The 26,314-nt window shown below is 41.4% G+C and overlaps 1 protein-coding gene across 1 annotated transcript in view; it reads left to right on the top strand.

The window, feature by feature from the left end:
• The first annotated feature begins 1,426 nt into the window (after positions 1 to 1,426).
• The window catches only part of PDGFC (platelet derived growth factor C), a 225,217-nt gene continuing 200,329 nt past the window's right edge, over positions 1,427 to 26,314 (top strand). Inside the window, exon 1 of the mRNA XM_090036308.1 lies at positions 1,427 to 2,012. Within this exon, the coding sequence (XP_089892434.1) occupies positions 1,889 to 2,012 (124 nt within the window). The 5' untranslated portion in view covers positions 1,427 to 1,888. The remainder of the gene's footprint in view (positions 2,013 to 26,314) is intronic.

Below are 26,314 nucleotides of genomic sequence, written 5' to 3' on the forward strand. Positions count from 1 at the left end.
TTTGAAAACCATAACTTGAGGATGGGTCTCTAATCAGATAGTTCGTTCACTTAGGTGAACTTGTTAAGCTATGAATCGGTTCGAATTTTTTTGCAGCCGCGCCAAGAATCAAAGTATCATTCAAACCCTGCGAGATGCTACAAAGCCGGGTGCTGTCTGGGGGTGATGGCAACCTTGTTGCCCAGCTTCCCCATTTAGGTGCACCAGACTTCTGTTCTGTTCCAGATTTAAACCAGTTTGGCCTGGGACAGAAGTTTCATAAACCGGTTTGACCCCAACCAGTTAAGTCTGATACAACATTCCACCAGGTGTATCTTAAACCAGTTGCAACCATTTTGAAACCGGTATTTGTGCACTGAGCTTCTGTGCTGTTCCAGGTTCAAACCAGCTTCTGATCACTTTTTAAAAAATTATTATTTCAATTGTCCATATTCCAAGCCAAATTAGCCAAAACAAAAGCCAAATCCAAGAAGCAGTCCAGAAACATAAGTGGGCCTACTACTGGCAAACATCCTCCACCCCCATCTGGGTCTTCAGATGTTCTCAAATCCTCTGGCGGGCATCCTACGTGCAGGCCCAAGCCCAGAGGCTTGGGGTTCAGATGTCCCCGAGTTTTGCTTGCCCTTAGACATCAGGCCCCAAGAGCAAGCTAGGTTTAGCCATAAGGCCCCAGGGGCAAGATAGGGAGGAGTCTCTGTGTCACTTCTGTCCCTAGCTTTTCGGATCACTTAAACCAGTCGATGTGTCACTTCTGTCCCTACCTTTTGGGATCACTTAACCAGTCGATGTGTCACTTCTGTCCCTACCTTTTGGGATCACTTAAACCAGTTGATGTGTCACTTCTGTCCCTAGCCCCCTTCCAAGTAGGGTGGCCATCACAGAGGTGAGTCAGGTTGTCCTCTGTCCTCTACTGTTATGACATTGGATGCCTTTAGGTCCTCTATTTTTCTCCTGGAGAGAAAAACAGAGGACCTAAAGGCATTGGGTTTCGTATCCACAGAGGACAGAGCAGCAGAAAACTGGGCTGGCCTCTCTGATGACCAGCTAGTCCCAGCCAGCAGGGGTGAGAGGGAGGGGAGGGTGGCAGCTGGGTGGGGCAGGGTGCGGAGCCGGGGGTCTCCCTGGAGAGGGGGGGCAGAGATGCAGGGCCCTGCTGCTTGCTGTGCTATAGCACCTGTTGTGTCGCCAGTTGGCAGTCAAAGGCAGGGGGAGAGAGGGAGAGAGGCAAGAGGCCGCCGGCGGGAGCCCAGCCCCCTCCCATGTGCCGCCCGCGCGGCTCCCCCCGCGCCCCGGGCGCCCCGCCAGCGGCCCCCGGGGGTGGGGAGGCTGCAGCCAGGTGCCGCCCGCCCCCTGGAGGAAGGGGCTCGGCTTCTCCCCGCCCCCCGGCCTGGCTGGGCTCCGGCTCCCGCAGCTGACAGGTGCTCCTCGGAGTCCGCGGCGGCTCCCTCCGCTCCGCCCTCCCACCCCCGCCGCCGCCGCCGCCGCCGCCGCCGCCGCCTTGGCCCCCGCGCGCGCCGGGCGCCCGCACCCGCCTCGCCTCGCCCGGCCCGGCCCGGCCCAGCCCCAGGCAGCGCCGCGCGGGGATTGTTTAGTCCTGGGGAAGCTGGTCGGGGTCCAGCGCTTGCTTTGATCCTTTCAGAAAGCGAGAGGGAGTGGGAGGGGGAGAGAGAGAGAGACCTGGAGGCGCGGAGACAAGGCTCTAGGAAAAAGTTTTTTGGATGGGATTATGCGGAAAGTACCCTGCCGTTCTCCGCTGCCCGAGCAGGCTCAGTGCTGCCTTCTCCCCCGCGGCGCAGCCCTCGGCCGGGGGTGGTGAGACAGCGGTGGGACCGGTCGCGGAGCTGCGAGTGCCCGGCGTGTGCGGTGCCGTCGCCCCCCCGGCAGCCCGATGCTGCTCTTCGGCGTCCTCCTGCTGACAGCTGCCCTGGCCGGGCCGGGCCCGCGGCGCGGCGCCCGAGCGGAGTCCAGCCTCAGCGCCAAGCTCCAGTTCGCCAGCGCCAAGGAGCACAACGGTGAGGCCCGGGGCAGAGAGACACGCGGGCACGCACCCCCCACACGGCCGCACGGACACCCGCGCGGCCACCCCCGCCCACACGCGCGCGCGCATGTACGCAGGTACCCCTGCGCACACACATGCAGACACACACCCCCGCCTCAGGCATACACAGGCACCCATGCCCAGGCACACATACGCACGCTCGCCCACACAGAGATATGCAGACACATACACACACATTAGCCACAGGCACCCATGCGTAGACACACCTACACACACTCGCCCACAGACACAGACACACCATATATACACAGGCACCCACAGGCAGACGTGCATGCACACACATGCACCCATGCACAGACACATGCAGACACACCCGCCCACGCACACACATGCAGACACAAACACATATGCACAGAAACCCACATGCAGGCAGACATACATACACCCACACACATGCAGACACACATGCATGTACACCCCCACACAGACGCGTACAAACACAGGCACGTTCACAAGCACCCACATGCAGACACATAATACACACACACAGATGCACACATATAAACAGACACCCACACGCGCATACACACACACACACATATATATACAGACAGCCACATGCAGACTTACACATACACAGGTACCCACATGTACTCATACACATATACACACACATATATATATGCACACAGACACCCCCCCTACACACAGATGTATATATATACACACAGACACATACGCAGACAATTGCAGGCACACATGTACATATACACAGACGCATACACACAGACACCCACACACAGGCATATACATACACGTACAGACACCCACATGCAGACACCCACACACAAATACAGACGTACTCACACATATACACATTCATATACATATATACATACACACACCCACACATATACATACACACAGACACATATGCACGTATACATGCACTATTTGTTTGCATGCAGTGGGAAGGAGAGTTGCAATTCGCTTTGCAGGGCTGTCACTGAGTTTGGCTAATGTTATCCCAGCTGCAAAGTTGGTTCAATGAAAGCTAGCACCCTCATTCAGTCCTGGCCATGCTCTCAAGTAGAAGGGAAGCTTTAGCAAATATCGTTACAAATAGCATTGAAACTCACTGCAAGGGGAAAGGGGGGTGGGGTGGGGAGTGAGACTCTTCCTTGCCAGAGTGAGTCTTTAAGATCGAAGCCAAAATGAATGAGACTTGGCAGGTCTGACCCCGCTCTGTGTGTGTGTCACTCTAGGAAACTTGTCAGCCTGGTTAAGTGAAGCAGTGTAGGTAAAAGGGTATCCGTTAAATAGCCAAAAGAGAGCAAAGAAAGACCTCCGTTCCCCTGTTGAGCTTTATTTTCTGGGTAGATTTTGAAATGTTTCTTCTTTTTGTTTTGTTGTGTTTTCTTTTTGTTTTTTAAACACACCTTAGTGCCCTCAGTCCTTAGGGCTCTGGGGGTAGGACTTTTTTTTTTTTAGTGTGTGTGTGTTGGTGAATGAGCTCTATTTTGTATGGGCTGGAAACGAGCTAATCCTGCCTAGGAAATGAGAATTACTTTCAGCTTTCAAGTGTACCTGAAATGTTTAGAAAACTCTCAAATGCAAGTTCCCTTGGGCTGGGATTGCGCAGAGCTGGAGAAAGGCTCCTTTCATGCAGCGAGGGCAGCTTCAGGGTGTGTAATTTGCTTAGCCTCTGAACTCCATATGATTTACATTATTCAGATTTTTTTCAACGCCTTGTCTCTTGATCTGTGATTATGAAGTCATTTTAAAGAATATTTTACCAGCAGAAATGTCCTGTGCCACATGAAACCACACTTAGTGCAGAATATCTAAAATGAGGTTACTAAGCACCCTCTTTTCCAGGGATGTATGCTAATATAAAGGGGGAAAAATAGCAGCTTGCATGTCAGGTTAGAATGATGTTATTTCTTCCTAGAGACAAACCAATGCAAAGACACAAGAAGAAAACTCTAAAAGTTTTGGTAGGTTCTAGATGACATACAGGCAATAACAACAACAAATTCAGGTTTAAAATCTGTCTCAATTTAACCCAAACTGTGAGGTTTGAACTTGGGATTCCCTTGATATCTTTTGCAGTATGGTATCTTCTAATTCAAAGCAAATAAAGAAGTCAGAAGCTGTTTTCAGCCACTGTATGAATTAGTAGAATGTGTAGTGTGTTATCAAATTTAGCAGGGGAGATTAATATTGCTGCTGCCTGCTAATGTGATGACATATGGCACCTGCAGACTGCCAGAACTGCTGATCAAAGAGCAGCACAGGGATCAGTCTCTAATCAGAGCAACTGCAAAAGGCCAGGGGAAAGTGATCAAAAGAGTCAGAAACCCAGCTATTTTGACAGGAAACCAATCAGACTAACCTTTGTCCTCCCTGCAGGAAAATACCTACGGTGTAGGAGAACAGAAATCATTCCCACTCTCCCAGTGCATGTGACTGTTATAGGTTCTAGGACACCAAAGAGTGACAAGCAAGACTTGAGCCTAATAGTCTTATTGACATGGCACACATAAGAAGCATAGTGACAAGCTTGACATTACCATTGTTTTCCCAACCTAGGCAAAGTTACTGTGACAAATATAACAAATTGTCAGCTTCCTGTGAGAGGTGGCTAGGTATGTGATGGTGACACAGGGAATTAAATGGGCACTTAAGCCTAACCAGAGAAATACAAGAATAAAGTGTACCTGCTACACTGGCAAGAGGTAAAATTGTTATAAAGTAAATATTTTGGATAATACGAATAACCATTTTCTGACAGCACAACTTGGACCCTGTTCATAATACACCAGCACAGCTGTCTGAGGTCAAACTTTAAGTGGCTCATGATGATCCGGTTTGGCACATTGTAGGATGCAATGGCTATATTATTGAATAATGTAACACACACAGAATTGGTGAAACAAGATAATTATTTTAAAAACTCCACCTTTGTATTAATGTTTTGTAAACATTCAGGAGATATAGATATCTGAATTGCAGTTTACTTACAGTTTGTCGCTTTATAATGTTGCATTTATTTCAACATAAAAGCTTAGCTAACATTACAACCAACACTTAATTTTTCTAAACTGACTTAAATTATTTTGGGGATCAGTAACACTGGTCAGACCAGTTTTAACTTGATTTAATTGGAGTGATTTTTACACTCTACTGCAAACTAAAAATTGTATAGTTTTTAGCTAGAGGCAGGTTAAAACTCCCTGGAGTTTTGAGTATGAGATATTGCTGTTCACATGCCAAAGCTGTATGTACAATCTTAGAGGGGTGGGGGAGGACCTTCCCTCCTTTGCTGTAGAAAATAGTGTTCTGTCTTATATTTGCAGCATGGATATAGGGCCGAACGGTTATGCTACAAAACAAATTATAGAATTACCATGTTAGACTAAAAGGTACAATAGCTATTGATTCAAGATGCTCTTATGTCCAGTTAAGTCAATAGGACTACTTAAATGAATAAAGTTAAGCATGTGCATAAATAGGAACAGCATCAGTCTTTAGTTCTGAGTACTCATATTGATTTCTAAATTCAGGTACGTGTGGTTTGTGATTATTGTAGAGCAAACTCTCTTGTTATATCTGGCTTAATAGGAGTCACTTTGGATGGTAATTTTTTAGTCTGAATTCTTCTGTGCAACTAGAAGTCATAATTTCTCATGGGATGTAAATATTTTGCCACTGTCTGCCAGGAATACATTGTGATGTGTGCCTTGGGTGGCCAATAGAGCTTTACTTGAAATCACTTAAACCTACTAACTTGCTTTACTTGGTCCTCTGGAATAATTGATTAAGTTTTCTTCAAGGTTTATATGTAAACTTTGTTTGACATTAAGGAGTTTTAAATCCATTAAATTTATTCTAGAATTTCTTAATTCAATTGCATTTTTAAAACTAAACAAATAGTTTATGTTTGGAAGTTAAAAGATGCACATGAAATCATTTTGCTTGACGTGAGGTTGGAATAAGTGATATATACGTAGTAATAGTTTCCATATATAAGGTTCACTTAGGAGGCTTTTTAAGTTTTTCATCATGGCTTTCCATATTTTCTGCTTTTTTCTTTCTCACTGCACCCCAGTGCTTCTCCTTTTCTTCCTTCTCCTTTGAGTTTCCCTTTTCCTCTTTTGTCCCTATTCATATCTCTGTAGAGTTGGCATTTGACAAGAGTGTGGGGACTAAATTGGACATCCTGGATTTTAAAGTCCGTAGCTTCTGCATAACTTTAGCTCCCTCTAAAGATATGTGGAAGGCAGCCACTAATTCTAGGGCTATTGCTTCTGGGTTCACCCTTGGAGTAACTGGAATTGTACTCAGTGGAGTTTTGTCCAGTTATCAGTCAACTTGGCCTAGATGTGGCCACAATATGAAATGGCAAGTGAACATCAACACGACAGCTAGAATGATGGCCATACTGCATTGGTTTTTGTAAGACAAAATGTAATGAATGTTTTGTAATGTAATGTTTTGTAAAGTAATTCTGTTAAACCACAGAAATCAGGGTGTATATGCAAGCATGTTTCTTAGCATTTCTTTGTATAAAATAATGAAAAAACTATTATCCAATGCCATGTGTAATGAAATGTACAGTTTCTCTCAAATCTCCATTGAAAGAATAGTAATAAATTATTTCAGAAGGTCAGGAGCTTGAGGTCAGTCAATGCTCAATCAAATTCAACTGATTGGAAATGTTAACATGGAATCAACTTTTCAATGATGAATAGAAGAAAATAATTGAAACCGTCACTAAAATGAATTATACAAAAGTAAAGGGTTAATTTGATTTCTGTCATCTCTGCCCCAAAGAACCCACTAGGATTTCTGTAGCTCTTTCTATAAATTATTTCCTCATGAATGAATTAATGATCAAGTGATTGTATTAGTTATTGCTGATTAATGATGAAAATATACATTTCATAAAGGATTCTGGAATGGTGAAGATTTATTCTACAACTGGTAGAGCTGCAGGCAATATTTGCAATAAATCTTAAACCAACTCAAAGTGAAATTAGCAAGAATCACAAATCTTAGGCCATTCTGTGTTTACATGGATGGTGGTTCAGAAGTCAGTGGAAGAACCAGAGAACCTCCTTCTCTTCCTGTTGTGGTGCTGGATCCTCACAACAAGCTATGGGATCACCACTTGTGGAGATCTGGAAAGGTAGCTTGATGCTGGATGGTTTACTTTAAGCCACATGATCATAGATTGGGAGTAGCTTGTGCACACATTCATCAGTACTGGGAGCCCTGCTAGGAGCCTGATCTAAGTAAGTTGGGGTGCAGGGAGAGGTAAGCAGTATCAGGGGGGCTAGTAGATCTGCAGGGAAGGCATTGGCAAATCAGGGGAGCTGGCAATTTTTTTGGAGGGGGTGTTATCTGTTTGGGAGTGGAGAGGTTGGAGGGGTAAAAATAGCTCAGTCAGGGTGGACAGAGGATAGGAAGAGGGCAGCTCTGGGGCTGGGGTAAGTGGCTGGGATTTCACAGCCTTGGGACTGTGCTCCAGATATCTGCAGACCTTTGATAGATTGGGCTAACCCATTCCTGATCTAACTTAGTTCCCTTCCTCAGATGAATTTACATAGGGGCAGCCATTTTTTGCCTGATTTAATCTTCCCAATTTAAATGTAATGCCTGCATGTACTCTGAGTCTAGAGGGAGGAGAGACTGGTAGTGCTGGGCTCCCTTTGGGTTTGTGTAACTGAAACCTGAGATAGCTAAGCAATTGTATAGGAAACAGTTGCTGTCATGTCAAGAGCATGCTTATTTCATATTTAGATTACAGAGGTATTCCCAATAAAATAATGCAATTAAAATGTTGTCAATTAAACATTACCTCTACTAGTTATGACTGATCAAACAAATGCCAATGAAGTCTGCTGACTAATGGTGTGTGTCACAGTTTTCTTCTTCATGGGAATACAAGAAAATACAGCTTTAAACACATTAGATGTAAAAGAAAGTGTAATGCTAATGTTAAATTTTTGAAGTTTAAATTGCCTTTGTCTAGTTCAAGAAATTGTATTGGAACTTTTAAAACCCTTCTCTAGAAGGAGTGAACAGTTGTAGACCTCCTTTTTAAAAGGATATATAAGAGATTATGTGGCAAATTCAAAAAGTTGTCACAAATCTTCAACAGTGCAACAAATGGAGTTTGCCACTTACTGTTTTAAATCTCATCCCTGCCTTGGCCGTGTATTGTTAACTTTATTAGCCCCAGTATATACAATAATGTTTAAAACATTTATTTGTCGTTGCTATTCTTTCTCTCCCCTGTTAGCTAAAGCTGGGATTTTAGCAGTGTAAACTGTTCCTTACAAGTTCAAGTTCTGTGCACTCAAGTCTTTTTTCTAACTTTGTTAACTATCTAGAACAGAATATTAGATATAAATTGCTTAAAATATGATTTCTTTCAGTTATTGTTTCCTAATAGGTTTGCAGAACTTGAACCACAAATCAAAATTTAAGCTGTTATTTTTTTTCACCTGGTACAGAGTTTCATATCACAGAGAAAAACAGAATGTATATCTTGAGCAAATGACAGCTGGTCTAGAGGAGGTCTCTTGTTGAACTCTCAGTAGATAAATGTTCAGTCTTATACATAGTTAGGATTTAATATGAACCTTTTGGTTCTAATTATTATCCCAGCCAACATGTAGTAGCAGGGTTGTGCTTTGCTGCCTGCAGCAGTAATTCTGCATTATAACAAGGTTTTTCATTTAGTCACTAAACATGTCTGGCAGTTTCTAGCCATCTGAAAAGGACAACAAACTACACAAGCTTAGAGGTTTGGTGCACCTCTTTATGGCTTTTTTGTGTAAACAAAGAGTATTTTCATACCTCATTCACAAAATGGTCATCATACAAAATATAACCCATGGTGGGTGAGTAAAGGAGACCCTTGCCATTTGCGGAGGATCCGTTCTGGAGATCCCCGCGAATGGCAAAATCTGTGAATACTGACAGGGCTTCCCATCAGACCCCACAGCTCCCCCCTGCGAGAAGCTGGAAGCGTGGGGCTCCCCTGCAGCGCCTGGGGACTGACTGTGCCTGCTTCTGGGGGAGAAGATGCCACCACCTCTGCTGCCGCTGCTTCCCTCTCCATCTCTGGCATCACTCTCTGCTCGCCCGGCTCTGCGCTCCCCCTTCGCCCACCTGGCTCTGGTCTCCACTCTGCTCTCCCCAGCTCTGCCTTCCCCTGCCCCACACAGTGCTGCATGCCTGCTTACGCAGAGGCAGGAGCTCAATGCAATGCCAGAGGGAGCTGTGGCGGTGCTTGCCCCGACCCACCTCACTGGTGCAGTGCACCGCGAATATTCAGATCTGGGAATAGCGGATTTGCGAATAGCAAGGGTTTCCTGTACTCTGAATGTTGCTTCAATAGATAAGTAACTTTCTGCAGAGTGCATAACTGTAAAACAGTTGTATAGAAGAAAAGCATCAAGCTTATGATAGATAATGTTCAAGAATATGAATATGTAGAAAGCTCTGGTGAATTTACATTTTTATTTACAAGCTAATACGTAAATTCATTTTACATTATGGCTTACAAAGATCTGCAACTCCCTGTGGAAAAGACTTGTTTTTATAGCTTTTGTTTGAATTTGAAATGCTTGGTTTCTCCAGGTAGAAGAACTCTTGTAACGTTGTACTACCATGAAGCTGCAGTATAATTTTCACATTCTTGAGACCCTTTTTTTTTAGATTGTGGGATACTATTTTAAGTTCTCAGTGTCCAGAAGATTTATGCATGCCACTCTGTCCTAATGTGTCTCAGCTGTAGTATGCACCTGCCTTCTGATCCCTGTGCTTAGTGTTTAGATACAATCAATATTATACTGGGTTTATAACAATGTTAATTTCATGCTTCTACAACATTCGATTTAGTTAAGTTCTACACAAGTTTTCTGTGACAGTTAAAAGGTAAAATAACACAGTTACCTAGCCTCATAAAATAATCTGTATCCATGTAGTTTGGTGAGATAGCTAAGCAGTAATAGAACAAAACAGAATTCTACAGCCTGTTCTGGAGGAAATCTGTATAAACACAAATCAAAAGGGTAACATGAGTGAACAGGGTCACCTGTAAAAGACTTCCTTCCTCCAGAACTTCTTGAGTGTGATTTTGCTATTACCTTGAGTTGGCTGACCTATCAGGGATCTTGGCTACAGATTAAGTTAGCAGAATTTGTCATCTGCTAATACTGCCTCTCTATCCAGCTGGGGTCTTGTTTTTTAGTATGGTTGTTTTCAGACTTGACTATCTCAAGTATAGATGACTCAAGCTAACACCACCATGAAGGCGTATATAGCCTTTGTGGCTAGGGACAGACATTACAGATAAACTGGTTTAAGTGATCAGAAACTGGTTTAAACCTGGAACAGAACAGATACTCAGTTCACATAAACCAGTTTGAAAATGACTGAAACCTATTTGAGATAAACCTGCTTGAACATAGTATCAGACCTAACTGATTTGGCTCAAACTGATTTATGCAATGTCTGTCCCAGACTTCTTCCTGGTTTAAGATAAACCAGACACCCCCAGCATCCCCGCATGCTCTCTGGGCTGAGCGGGACTCTCTGTTCCATGGCAAGGCTGGCCCCTCCCCTCTGTTCCTTGGCTGCAGCTCAGAAGAGACTTGCAGGCACAGAGTATCTGGCTGGCTTCTCCTTGCTAAACAGGGATTATCCCTTCCTTCCCTCTGCCTTACGCAGATACCTCAGTATTAGCTAGCAGACCACATGCTGGCTACGGTCCGTGTTGTGGGAGACGACCAAGGCAGCCATGGTTTTTCTTGGAATGTCCTTCCTTGGAAAAGCTGTTTGCTCCCCTGTCCCACTCCCCATTCTCTGCTAAGCAGAAATTCCCTCCTCTGTCTTGCTCAGAGTTGTCTGTGTATTAGCTAACAGACTACATGATGGTTATGGTCCATGCTGAATCAACAGGCAGAATTAGCAGGTATCTGGTTTTCTTAATGGGGTGATAAACACTGAGTTACAGGTGATAAACACTATTATCAGTTCCCTGCTAGGCTAATCAGAGTGTCCTGCCAGGGTTTAGCTAGGCCTCTCCTCAGCTCAGTACTATACAAGGGAAGTGAGAGCTGCTCTAGTGCCCCCCCGCCCCCAGCTTCTAGTCTGAGCCATTGCAGGCATGTGCTTGCATGTCTGGGATGTCTATGCATTTACAAAGTGATTTAAACTAGCCATTACACTAACTTGCACGGATTGAATCAATTCAGGCTCAGGCTTTTTGAATGTCTGTCCCTAGCCTGTGAATCCTGTTTATAGCCCTCTTCTTATGCAGGTGTTTGATGGGGAAAATCTGAGATAACCTTTTGTATTCAGGAGACTAAACACTGTCTCTATACCTTGTCCCATTTGAACTCTGATAGAGTAAGGTAGTGTTCAAAGGTTGTTTCCCATACAGTTACATCCTGTCATTAGTACTGATAGGAGAAGAGAGTCAGTGGAGTAGTGATTAAAACCTTACCTGTATTTCTGTGGCATTTTGATTCTTTGTGAATGAATTCGTTAATATTTAAGTGTAATCATTTTCTAACATATAAATAAAAGCAAGATGAAAAGATGTCTTAAGTAGCATTTTTGGCGGAAAACTCTGACATTTTGGCCAGATTTTGAAAGAAAGCATTATTATTTGTATTTAAATGGTGTCCAGGGTATCTTAACTGTAGTCTCATATACTATCCAATGCTATCCAAACACACGCTGGAAGTGGAAGTGTTCCCTGACTCAAGGAGCCTATGCTCTAACTCAGTGGTTTTAAAATTTCCTAAAGCCACTAAAACCTTTTGTCACTTCTTTTGCTGTGGAGTCCCTTACCTCTTTCCTAAACACTGATACAGAACTAGGCAACCCAGTCTGGTAGTTGTAGTACACTGCCTCCCAGCAGTGCTCTGCCTTTATCTGCAATCTCTTTGTAAACCTGTCATGAAAACCCAGGGTTCCACAGTCTGAAAACCATTGCTTTAGCTAGAAGAGGCAGATCAAAAGACAGGAGTGGGGAAAGTGGGGTGAAATGAGCTTTCCTGTTGTCACAGAGCAAGTCAGTGGCATAGTAGAACCCAAGACTCCTAACTTGCAGTTAGTGTTGGGATGTGGATAACCTGGAGAGGGTCCACAGAAGGGCCACTCGTATGGTTAAGGGCTTGCAGGCCAAGCCCTATGAGGAGAGACTATGGGACCTGGACCTCTTCAGCCTCCTCAAGAGAAGGCTGAGAGGTGACCTTGTGACTTCCTATAAATTCATCATGGGGGCGCAGAAGGGAAGTGGTGAGGATCTACCCATCAAGGCGCCCCTGGGGTTTACAAGAAATAATGGTCATAAGCTAGCAGAGAGCAGATTTAGATTGGACATTAGGAAGAACTTCTTCACAGTTAGAGTGGCCAAAATCTGGAATGGGCTCCCAAGGGAAGTGGTGCTCTCCCCTACCCTGGGGGTCTTCAAGAGGAGGTTAGATAGGCATCTGGCTGGGGTCATCTGAACCCAGCACTCTTTCCTGCCTATGTAGGTGGTTAGAGTCGATGATCTATTGAGGTCCCTTATGACCCTAACATCTATGAATCTATGAATCCTTCAGAACAGACACTTTTCTTTGGGTGCATCTAGATCTCTGCTTTACTGTGAAGTTGACTAATTAGCTCTGCAGTTAAGCGTCACTGTCTACATGCACACCGGTAATAGGGCTCAGTTATTTACTTAAATGTGCCATAAGATAGTACTGTCTGGGGCTACCTGCTGGATGGCTCTGTACTTTAGCATTGTCATGCCCCAGCCAGCTTCTCTTCCACCCAGTGCTGCCACCCAGAGTCCCAAAGCCAGCTGCTAGCCCTGGGCTGCTCCATCCTGCCTCAAACTGGTGTGGTCCCAGGCACACGTGCAGATGCTATGCCTAGAAGCAGTTGACTCTAGTTCAAACAGCTCTGGAGTTTATCACATTGCATTAATTGCATGTGTAGATGCACCCTCTATGATTATGGTTGCAAATGACCTATTTAAATTCCATTATCATCATGCTAGCTCAGCATTTTTGAAACTCTAAGTCAGGGGTGGGCAACATGTGGCCTGGGGACCAGATGTGGCCTGCCAGGCCATTCTATCTGGCCTGTGGGGCCCCTAAAATTTTTGAAAATTAATATTTATCTGCCTTGGGCTGCCTGTCATGCGGCCCTCAATGGCTTGCCAAAACTCAGTAAGCGGCCCTCCGCCCAAAATAGTTGCCCTCCCCTACTCTAAGTCAAAATGAGTATTGGGACTTAGTATGGCAGGACCTACTAAGAAATTCCCTGCAACCTGTATGTCAGGATAATTTGAATAAGACTAATAGGTGTCTGGATTTACCATATATTTTATTACCAGTTTTTGTTGATTTGCTCTTACCACATAGGCTTGAAATAAGCAAGTAAAATACAGAAAAGGAAGGCAGGAAGCAAGAAGGCTATGCTGTGTAGTCAAATAGTTCATTCTCTAATCTGATAAAACAACTTTAAACCAAGTCTAGGATATAGAAGATATGAGACTGATACCTTTATGTAGTTCTACATGCTCAAGCTGTTTCTCAGATCTGTACGCATCACCAAGGTTAAACATTCCTATTGAGGAAAAGCCCTGGTATAAAATGCTACAGAGTATTATATGTGAAGGATAGCTATTCTGGCTAGTGTTTTTTTGGAGAGGTTTGCATAGCACCTGACTGGATTGATTCAGCACTATTAATCTCTCTAAGCTACTTCAAGCATTATATGTTTAAAAACAGAGGAAATGGGATAATGGGTTTGCTAGAAGAGGTGCTAATTCATGAAGTAACAGATAATATTGCTGCAGCTGGAAAAATAGTCGTCTTAACCTTTAAAACAATAGTCTTTGACAGGAACTTCAGTTAGTGTGCAGTTGTCCATCTTTGTGTTTACAAAGTTCCCAAAGTAACAGTTTAATCAAGCTTTTGCTTGGTAGCAAAGAGCTTGACTATACCAACTGAATAACTTAACAACATTTTATCAAGACCCTGGGAGATGAAAGTCTTAGAGGATGTTTGCTCTTGCTGTGCCTGAAAGGAAAACAACACTCATTTAATGCAACAACCAAACATTTAGAAAGACATATGCCACAGGAAATTCTTTTGGTGTGTGTGAGTGTATGGCATTTCCAAACTACAAACATTGTTCTGAATATTTCACCGGTAGTGGTGAATTATATGAGCCCACTTCCATCTGAGGAGAGCCCTGTTTAACTTGCTTGTGGTTCTTGGGCTCATTCAAGCACTCTAAAACAAAATAAAAGGAATGGATGTAATAACTTCTTTATGGAAAAGCCATAAAAGGCTACAGGGCCATGTAAACAAATTGGGTCATTTACTAGATGTTTTAGTGATGAATTTGCAGTCCAAATTCAAAGGTGTGGATTATGTTTTACAGCCATCTTGACCAAATTTCACCCTTATAATGAGACTAATCTGCTTGCCAAAAGTTCTTTATGCTTTGGATGACAAATAATTAAAAATCATTTTTAGTATTTCAGTCCCCTTCATGGTAAAGCAGAGAAAATTGGGAACAAATTAATAGTCTATTTTGGTTCTTTTCTGAATAATGAACATTTCATGACTGGTACAGTTACATTATAAAACTATCATGGCATTATATACTATTCTAGGGAGAAAAAAATTAAACTGTAGTTCCCCTTCTGGAGTCTATGCTGTAGCTAATTAGAAAGTAACTGTTCTGGCTCTCAAGCATGCTCATAGAGCTACATCTGCACAGACCAGAAAAATACAGCAACATTTATGATTCACTTCAAACAACACTAGCCAGAGAGACTGGTTTACATTGGATCAGGTTTAATTGTTGAACATTTTATACTTACTGTGCATCAGCTTTCAAGACCCCACCACTAGTCTTTGAGAAAAAACCATTGAATAGATCTCATATTTAAACAGAGGGATAGTGAGGATCATATTATTGCATATTCAAATAAAGTCAATGAAGTTATTCACATGCTTCACGTTAAGTGCTTTATTGGATCTGGGCCAGAGTGCTCAGCACCTTGCAAGGTTAAGTCCATAATTTTGAAATGGCCTTTATACTTTACATATGAAAAGAAGCTCAGCAGTCACAAATCTTTGTAATACTTTCAACAATACAATAAATGTAAGCTCTCTGGGGATAAAGATGTCTTTTCAGGATGTGTTTGAATAATGCCTGGCGTAGTGGGGTTCTGGTCCATGCCTGGGTCTGCCAGACTTGATCACCATAATACTAATAATAGTTCAGTTAGGGAGAGAGGTGATTTCTTTTCAAGATGATTGGAGGGACAAAAGAAGAAAGCTGAATAATTTCAAAAGAAGTTGCTACTGGTGTGAATGCTTTTATTTATTTAACTGAATACTTTTCACATTCTAAAACGTAGCACTGCAAGTTTCTTCTCTTCAGATTTCCACTGCTTACATTCAGTGTTTTTATAACTCATGTAGTCACCCATCAGCTTTCTTGTACAGCAGCATCACTGCTCCATTTGTTTCTAATAAACATGACTTGCAGACTGTATCTAGGCCTTTTGATTTCTTACTTTGTTGCTTTAAAAAATAAAAGTTCTGAGAGATATCTTGCTGTGTGCAGGGTGAGGCTGCGTGTTCCAAGGTAGGACAATAGACATTTTGGTATACTCCCTTTTTCTCACTGGGGCAATAATTAACACTATTAGTAAGGCAGAGGTATCATCCTTCTCAGCTTTAAATTTCCTTACTTTATACCAGTGATTCCCAAAGGGTATGCTGCAACAGAAGTAACAGAAATGTGCCATGAGATCCCCCTGTGTGAGGAGGTAAATGCTTTCCTCCCCCATCTGGCAGCCTGCACCTGCCCCAGCTACACCTGCAGCTGCTCCTCTGGGGACTGCTGCCACCGCTGCTGTTTTCCCTATGCTTCCCTGCCCTGGCAGCCCATTTCTCTCCTCATCGCCCCATGCTCCCAGCAGTGCATTGTGTTGTGCACAGATGGAGCTGACCTTTGCAGCCTGCCTTGTCCCCTCCATGCCTCCCACACTCTTAGGGTCAGAAGGAGGGACCATGGGGGTAGTTGCTGGTGTGTGAGATGCTGCAGAAGCAACTGCAGCAGCAGGGGCAGCTCATGCCCCTGAGGTACAGCCCAGGGTTTGTTGGGGGACAGACAGTGAAAACAGCAGGGCACAGCAGGGTGAGGCCCTGTCCCCACCACCACAAAGTAGCACCAACTAGATCAGCAATTCTTAACTTTTCTGGCCTCAAAGTCCCTCTTCATATATGTTTTGAATTTAGATCTCAGTGATTTTCACTGGGAGTGCCATGACATTCAGAAGAAAATTTCAGAGATTTAGAAGCGAATAAGTAGGGGGCCTTGAGGACCATGGATATAGAGACTTATATAGTCACTTAAATTGAAATGGTGCATTTTTAATTGCGACAATTAAAACCCCATGATTTCTGTTTAGGGGTTTCTATCACTGTTATAGTGAGGGGCCCAGTCCTTTTTTTCCCCCCTTGTGGAGCTTGCCCGTCTTTCCCACAGACAGGTGGCGAGCTGCCAGCGGGCTGAGTGGCCCTGGTCCTTGCCTCCATGGCGGCAGCGCCCTCTGGGGCCATCTGGGTGGGCTGCTACTGGGCAGGTGCTGTCTGGGGGGTCGCTGCTGTGGAGGGAAGGTCTGGGGCCCCCACAGCTCAGGGCCCTTCAGCAGCTTTCTCCTAAGTCATGGGAGAGGTAGGTGGGCTATATGGAAAAAAGCAAAAAAGGATCGGGCACCCTTTTTCTTCCTCGGGGGGCCTGCCTGTGCGACCTGCTGCTGGGTTGTGCAGCCCCTGAGCTGTGCGGGGGCCCAATCCTTCCCTCTGAGGTGGTGGTGCCCACCAGGGCCACTGAGGTGGGGTGCTAGCTGCATGGGTGCTGCCCCAGTTTGCAGGCAGCACCCACCAGATCCAGCCGTTCCCTGAGCCCACACCCTGTAAGGCCATTGGGCACTGCTCCCCACTGCTCAGGCGCTGCTTCCCAAATTAAACCGTGTGCATATGTCATTTAGTTTGTAACATATCAAACTCATTTAAATCATAACAAAATTTCTGCACATGTATAGCGTGATGCAATCAAACTGCAAAAATGGTCAATTTTCATCATGTGTACAAGTGGCCACTGCTTTCTAGTTTTTTGGTGACTTCAGAAATCAAAATGTATTTGGTATAATTGTAATAGATTTAGAATCACAGAAAATTGGGGTTGGAAGGGACCTTAGGAAGTTATCTAGTCCAACCAGCTCCTCAAAGCAGGACTGTTCCTAAATACATCATCCCTGCCAAGGCTTTCTCTAACCAGGTCTTAAAAACCTTTAAGGCTGGAGATTCCACAACCTCTCTGTGTAGTCTGTTCCAGTGCTTTACTACCCTCACAGCAAGAGAGTTTTCCCTAATCTCTAACCTTTGAAAATACCTTAATAGAATTCAGAACTAACAAGCACTGACCAATTCCACAGGAAGTCCAGTTTTCCAAGCCAAGGTATACAACTATAAGTTCTATATATGTATAAGGGATATGATAATAGCTATATAATGATAGAACTGCTTAGGACAGTCTCCAGTTTGGGCTCTTCCAGACTCTTCAGACTTAATGAGATCTACCTTTGTCAGTGAGTAGTGGTTAGAATGCCTCAGGACTGACAACTGCTTTTCTTTCTTTTCCTCGTTTGCTTTCCACTGAAGATGAAGTATATTTGTTTGTTTGGTAGTTTGTTTTTTCTTAATGTGGCTTGTAAGTAGCTCCAATAAGAATCTTTCTCAGGATGTTTTTCTTTGTTTAGTGTTTTCAGTCTTGATGGGGCAGAACTTTGAACAATTTAGTCTTGATCCTAAACCACGGAAGTCAGTATGAGTTTTACAATGATTTCAGTGGGAATAGTCTTTGACACACAATTCCATTGTCTAATCAGAAGAGAAGTGGTACAGAGGAGTGTGAGATTAATATTTAAATTTTGGGGGGATTACTGTATTAGTACTTACCACCTCTAACTTATAGGAACATGTTATACCTTTGTTGTTAATATTCATTTCAAGCAGCATTTACAGACTCTCAGGTTCTTGAGGACTAGCGTTCTTTTACTCTTCTTCAGTGTTCCCGTAGAAAAAAAAAGGAGAGGGTGTTCTGTTAGTGCCATTCTTTCTTGGCCTTCATTTCCACCTGTCCTTACTATATTTTAAGATGGCAAATGTTAGAACACTTCACCTGCTGTCTCCCCACTCATATCTGCTGGAGTATGTCTAGGAGTTTCACACTTTTATTTTTAATTCAGCCAGGTAAATCAATTATTTCCTTTTTCCCCAACTCCCAATCCCAGGTGTGGAATTTCTTCTCTAAAAGGACATAGGTCTGAAACTGAAAAGTGTTTAGTTCTGGACTAGTGACAAGTTTAAGTCTAATATTTTGGGAACCGCATGGATTAGAAATTAAGAAAGACCCAGAAACTTCCCAACTCTTGAAAAGTTGTGGTTTACTAAAATGCCAGTGTTTCCTTTGAATAAAATAATATCCCTGCCAATATCCCTGCAGAATGCTGTATTAGTTTATTGGCTCTCTGGATGCTATCCTGCTTCTTATTTCTGCTAGCATGAAATCAAGGAAATAATGGAGATAAATAAAAATCATGGCAGCCTGACCTCTGCAAACATTTCAGATCATCTACAATCAAGTTTCAGATTGGGACATATCTATTCACTACACTTTTCAGCATATTTGATCACAAAGTATTGGTGACCAAATTACAAGCTCTAGCTGCAGAAGCATTCTAATGGTTTCCTTTTAAATAGGACTTTGTATGTGATGATAGATTTCTTCATCCCAAGTCTTCACCTAGGCAAGACTGAACAAACTACAGTCTCTTCTCATTTTCCATGCTGATGTTAGACTTCTTGTACACTCCATAATGGTGATTAGATTTTTTGTTAGGCACAGTAACATCACAAATGAGTTACTGTATCTTCAAGAGAAATGCACAGTTCTGGAAAAGAGGTACAATAGTGGCAGGAGGAGGAGATAGGCAAAGCAGTAAGTTATATTAGACTTGAAGGTGGTGGAACTCTGATACATATTGGTGGCTTGGTGTACTCTAATTCCCTTTAGGTATTTGAAGAAAAACAGTGAAAAAAAAGTTTTACTGATTTTACAATTCACTAATGTTCTAATGTATTTTAGGGGTATAGGTTGTAGCCATGTTTCTATAAGGACATAAGCAGACAAGGTTCTTTGAGTCCAACTATTTGAGCTGGTCTAATAAAAGATATCCGATTTACACAAAGAACTGTGTCTGCCTAAAATATTTTATACATTTATATTTTTAGACGTAGGTTTTGTCTTGTGATAATAGAAGCATTTCTTTAAGGGAACTCTTAGTTCATTAAAGAACATCTTATGAAACTTCTACTCTTTATTTTTTACTAATAAGACACTTACATCTTAGAATCATAGGGCTGGAGAGGCTCTCCAGTCCAAACCCATCTAGTCCAACCCTTGCTCATGGCAGGAACCTCCCTATCCAAACCATCCCGTACAAGTCCTTACCGAACCTATTCCTACCACTACTTAATTTAAGGTTGGCATTTACTCGGACAAGCACTAATATTTTGCCCAACACTTCAGAATATATTAAGGCATTGCCACTCAACTGTGTCAAAAGCCATTTCCATATTTATGTAGGTGGCTGTATCAAGAGAAAACTGGGTAGTTCTGCACCTAATAGATTAATTAAAACAGAGATGTGTAGCGTAAGTTTTCATAATCAGGGGGCTTAACTACTTTTCTTTGTATCAAGAGAATCCATTAATTTACTATTATGAATATTGTTTCTAAGTCTTACATGGTATAAAGATAATTTGGTCCTATGAATAAAAATATTGTATAAAGTTCTAATTTCATTGATTTGTCAATGAAATTAAGTCACAAAACTTCATAATAGATTGGTCATCTCATTTCCATATTGGTAAGGATCTCAGAATTTACACTAAAGGTGCAAGATATAGTCACCAATCAGTGACATGGGTTGCTCAGGGGAAACGCTAAGATTAAAGAAGCTGCAACACTTCCAGTGCAAATTCCAGAGATCTCTACTTATTGGTAGCCATAAGTATAGCTTTTCTTGTTTTCTGCAGGGGGCCTTTGACATACAATCTTGAGTTATTCAAGCTTTGCATTTGTCTGTGGTTTGCTCTGAGTGTTATCTTAACATCTTCAGGTTCTATGTTTCAAACATAGAAACTAATCATTTGTATTTTCTATTTAAAATATGCATGTTGAAAAAACATACATGGATATATAATGCACAGTGAAATAAGCTACTCTGCAATAAAGCACACATGTAGACATACCCTGTTTGTATAAAAAAAATGAGTGTGCCCATCATTAAAATCAGTCATGTCTCACAACTATATGGAATATGTTTAAAACATGGATTTTTAAGCAAATCAGAACATTTTCTCTGCTTCTTTGGAACCTAGCACAGCTCCCTGTCTTGGTGGGAGAGCTTGCCATACCAATGCCATTGTTTTTTAGAGAATGACATATGTATTATATGCTGCAGGTAGCCAGTGTTTCTTCATCTACATTACACTTTTCACTACATTCATTGCCAGGGAAACTGAAATTCTCTATGTTATTTTTCTTAAATATAGATTTCTCTTTTTTTTGTACACAAGTAACTTGACTCATTGTGTGAATTAATGAAGTATATGTAGCTAATCACTTGAGACTTGTATGGGTATTGGACAATCAGGCCCTTTTCATATGAATTCTAACCTTCAAGAAAGAAATACCCAACACAATGAATTCTTTTCTAGACTTCAACCTCTGTTTTCATAATTTTATGTCATGGCATTTTACTAAATTGAATGTGTATAAAAATGCAATAATGTTTATCAATAAAAAGTGCAGTGTTATTTATTTCATAGACAGTTGGGCTGGATGGGACCCTGGAGGATCATCAAGTCCAGCCCCCCGCCCTATTTCATAGTTTCATAGTTAGTAGGGTCGGAGGGGACCTGAGCAGATCATCAAGTCCGACCCCCATCTCCATTAATCTGGGGCAAAAAAGGGAAGAAATGATGATGTTAGATTATCTCACACATTAATTCTTTTGTTATTGTGTAATTATACTATGTTACACAAAAAGTGCTGGAAAAATACACTTTTATTATTCTAAATTAAATCTATACAGCAAGTAATTGTTTTTTGAAGATAAAGATATTTTTTTCAAATAACTACAAAAAAATCCAAAAAGGACAATCAATTTATCTGCGTGCAAAACATTTACCACACCTCAAATCCAATTGACATGTTCTCATAGCTTACATTTAGTAACAATAGAAATTAATATTCACTTTGAAAGTTCAAGAAAAGTCAAGGTCAATATGTTGTGTTCGTTGTCCATCCTGAGATAAAAGTAAAAAGCAATTTATAATCATGATTTAGGTGATATCTGATTTGGGACACTACAACAAAATGAAAAGTAAAACTGAAAGCTTTTAGTAGTGATATTAGCAACGACAAAAGAATCTTCTTGAATGGAACACAGCAATTTAAAAGAATGAGTAGCTCTTATCCTTCAATTGTTGTGCATTTATTACTTTAATATTATTTTCCATTTAGGGATGTACCTTCCATCATCCAGGGAGACAAGTAAACTGGATTCTGGCAGGTAGAATTACTTTTCAGAAATATTTCATTTCACTTTACATTTCAGTTTTGAGATTATCCATTCCATGTCTTCCAGGCAAGAGACATAACTCTTTGGGTACATTTACATGTTCATTAATGTGCTTTTGCTAATGCGGTTTAAATTGAGTACCTCCATTGTGAGGTACTAGAAAAAGGCATATATACTATTTTAATGTGCATTAGGAAAAGTGGATTTTTTTTGGTGACGCTTTAATAATGTGCATTAAAATAGACTAATGAACATTAAAGCACACATGTAGACTCACCCCTTGTGTCTGATAACAGAATGTTGCTGGACTGGCATAAGAAACTGTTCTTTAATTTAGGAGTTGAAAATAATTTGATAAAATGTCCTGTTTTCGTTTAAAGAATAAAGTTGACTGAAGTTTGGAAAACCATTCTCTTCTCTGGTTTCTAAAGTAGGTGACTGAAACTGGATGCATTATAAAATAGATATCACATTTACTCAAAGAACCTTATAAAATAGAGAATTTTTAATGTAATGTGAGAGAGGGGGGAAATGTGAAAAGGAGGTCACAGTGTTGAAAGTCATCTGCCACAGTAAAGGATTCTGGTTTATTAGTAAAAGATGATGAGGAGATGGCTTTCTTATTAAATATTCAACTTCCCTGGGCTTGTGGCCTAATACTAGGGCTCTGAAATCTTAATCCTAAATCTACTTTGCTACTTATGATAATTTCCAAATTGATGACGTTTTTTCACTATATTCTGTTTCAACATCTTGTTCACTACAGAGAGAATTCTGCTGTTTTTTTAAGTATTGTAGGGGTCTTGAAAGTATGTGTGCATTATCCATTTGCAGCTTTTGAACATCTTGCCGAATGTCAAACCCTTAATGATAACATTTAGCAATGAAACATGGCATTTACAATGTCTGTGATGTAGCAGTAGATTTGCAAAATACTCTGCCTTGTGTTATTTTCCAATGTGTTTGATTAGTCAAAAGGTCTTATTTGACTTGCCATTCTTCACCAAGGAAGTTAGCTATAAAATAGCTAACTTAGGTAGGTCCCTTCTGTCAAACATTCTTCTTGGTTTAGCTAGTATTTAACCTCTAAATCCCTCATTAATAATTTCCTGAGGCTGGTTTTTTACAAAGAAACATTACAGCATAGGCTATTGGCTCTGTGTGTGTTTTATTAGTCTGTAATGACCAAGCTGAATGGTGTTTTAAACTTCTGAGGGAAAGAAACAAGTGAGCTCTAGATCTCTTTCCCTATCAATTTTGCATGTTAATCAAGGAGCTCATACCTTGGGGGTAAAAACAAATGAATACTTTTGACTGTTACTATTATTTAGTCTAAATAATTCTTCTGTATATTATTAGTAGTATTTTAATGCTTTTTGACATTTAAATTGGTGATAAAAAAGAAGTGATATGCTCTGAAACTTTTCAGCATGAAATCTTGAGCATGACAATATTGTTGTTGTTTTTTCTCTGCTCTTTTCTGCACCAAAATCAAAATTTCGAAAGTGGCCTTCAGCTTTTGAATGCCCCATTTAGTGAGTACCGAACTTGAGAACCTGTGGTCTTGATTTTCAGAAAATGCTGCACATGCAGCATTTGTCACTGGTTTGAATGTCAGGAGTGGTACCCAGCAGGGACAATCAGGATCACTGTGTTTCCCCGTGAAAAACTGTGAAACTCAAAATCACATGTCTGTTTTTTGGAACTGGTGGCATGAGTCTTTTTGACAATTGAATATTACCTAATTGATCTATACAGCACAGAGGTGTCTGAAACAAATTGCTTCATACCAATAAAAAATGAGAACATCTCTTCAGAAGGACTTCCTAGTTTCCATTGGCCTGGAAATAGCTGGTACTCCTTTCTGAACTGACTAGCAGTGCCCTTGAGTGGTCCTTCCTATAATTGCTTGTGTAGGAACCTAATCCTTATAAAGCAGGAGAAGAGAATGTAATGTACTTTGGTGGTGAGATAGAATTAGTGAACCATTTTTATTTATGATATTCCTGGCGATTTTCAAGATGATAGTAATTTTATAAGTCCTGAAAACTTTTCTTTTTATAAGAAATAACACTGCTACTATGGTCTACTCCTTTGTCTTTTTTTCCCTTTAATTTTACTTACTTTCAGGGAGCAAGGAACTTAGCCAAGAGTTTAGGCTATGTATCCTATTTCTAAGCAGTGAACATATGTATTTCTTTCTTTTGTTTCTTTTGCACACTTGTTTAAGACACCTGGAGCATACCATTAAGTAACACTTCAAAAGCTCTGCCTAGAGAGAGGAGTGAATGAATTTAAAAATCCTGGGGAAAAAGTGTTCTTTACATATGCTTCTAGGTGCAGTTTGCATAAGATAGCAGAGATGCAGAAAATTTCCTTCTGAAGATAAATTATACGGACTACCTAAGTAAGCTGATTTTTTTTTTTTTGTCAAACTGAGCAACAGATGGCACTGTCCTAGTTTTCTAGTGGGTAGAAAACTAGTGAGACACCAGTTTTCTACTGGGATACTGTGGTCCCTGACCACTTGACTCTAGCTGTTTAAACTTAGCTCTTTCAGTTTATATTTTTGTAATCACTTTGGGAGTAAATAGGGTGTTTACTGGGAAATTCATATTTTTTAGGAATAGGGAATTTCAACTGGTGGCTGCTCCTGTGAAAAGAGATGGGCCCATTTTCATCTTTAGCAGATGGCTGCCTCCCTGTTGAAATGGATCAAGTGTTTACAAAATCCAGGAAGTGGCTCAGTTGAGGAGGTACAGCAGGAGAATGTTGGTTCCCATGGCAGGATGTGGGAGACATAGGAAAAAAAAAATAAGGAAGAACATATTCTGGGCTGCAGCAAATTGCATTTGTTAGGGAAATAGCTGTAATTTGTGCATTCAGTTTGAGTGCTAGGAAAGGGGTCCAATCTACAGACAAAGCCTAGGTACAGGCATTATATTTTTACTGGTGTAAGTGATTGGAAACTGATCTATACCCATAACAGAACAGAAGTTCAGCTCACAAAACCGGTCTATGCCTGTAACAAAACAGAAGTTTGGCTCACAGACACTGGTTTAAAAATGGAACCAGGTCTAAAATTTCCACCCCGTCCCCCCTACCAAAGGGCAAATGGGTATTCTGTTCACCACTGACCTAAACAATGTGTAACTTAGATCTATTCTGCCTCAGGCTTTTTCAATGTCTGTACCTAGCCTGGGTGTAGTGTCAGTTCTTCCTGGGCTGGGAAGTCAGGTTATTGGGCTATATTAACCTAGGAGATCAGAACTGAAAATGCTTCTAAGGAAAGAATAATCATCAGATCTCTCTCTCTCTCTCTCTGTATGTATGTAAGAGGAAGGAAGTTTGCTCTGGTCAGGCTCGCTTGATAATCAAATGCAAAAGCCTAAGAACCATGGCAGGAGAAATCAGGAGCAAAGGTTCAACACCCAGAGAGTAGGTGTTTTTAGAACACAGAAAGCTATCACGGTGAAACTGCCATAGGAGATCTTAAATATAGCTAGGGAACTATATGCAGGGCTTTGAAAACTGAATTAACCAGTATTGAATCAGTCTACCACTTAACAGCCAGCCAATATTAAAGAAGACAGAATGGATATAATGTGGTCATAACTGTTGAGTTCTCTGGCCAGCTGTTGCTGCTGCATTTGTAGTGGATGCAAAGAACAGTGAAGCCCTGCTGAAAATCTACTATGGGATAATTACAATGTTTAAATTCAAGTTACAAAGCTTGTCATGAGAAAAATAGAAGGTATAGATTGCAAGTTGCTGAGCTGGAAAATCAAATTCATACCATACATATTTGACAAACCATGTTCTGTGTTTATGGTTAAAAATAACACAGGTTCTCAACCAGACTGCTTCAACAAGAATCCCCACTTTTACTTTAAGGAAGTGCTGTTGAGACCAATCGGCAGGTGTATGTTAGTCCTGCAGTCCATGTACAATTTGCAAATCATAATACTGTACAAAACATAAGAACCAAGAGAATGGTTCTAACAATTGACTGCCTTCTACAGACTTACCCATGCAATCCTAATACTTCCTTTACTTCCAGAATTGTGATTAGTGCCTTCTCAAGCAGACCAGACTAGACCAAATGCTAACTTTTGATAGTCTTCTGCTTTTCCCTCTCTCTCCTTTTTATTTTCTTCTCTTTTGGTCTTTTTAAATCCACATTCCTTTATTGCTGCCTGCCCAAGAATGGGATAGCAGCCATTACAGGCTTGATTCCGCAAACGATTCCAAAGGGACTTCTTATATGTATGAAAGTAAGGAAGTGAGTAATTGTTTGAGCATTGCTCTATTTAGAAACATGCACCCTCAGTGAGTGGGATTTCGAAGGAGAGTAGAACCTCTTCAATGGCTATTCCTATCCAGTAGCAAGAAGCCTTTCCCCCTCATCCCCTTAATGGGAGGTTTCAGAGAAGGGAATTCTTTGTATCAGGTGATAATACTGCCCAAGCAGCACACCAAGACATAAACAAAACATAAACAAAACTATAAGGTGCTGGTGAAAGGAAACTGTGCTTTATCCATATACTGCTAATTCTATC

This window comes from Crocodylus siamensis, chromosome 2 (assembly GCF_052110815.1).
Source record: "Crocodylus siamensis isolate JL-2025a chromosome 2, ASM5211081v1, whole genome shotgun sequence".
NCBI lineage: Eukaryota > Metazoa > Chordata > Crocodylia > Crocodylidae > Crocodylus > Crocodylus siamensis.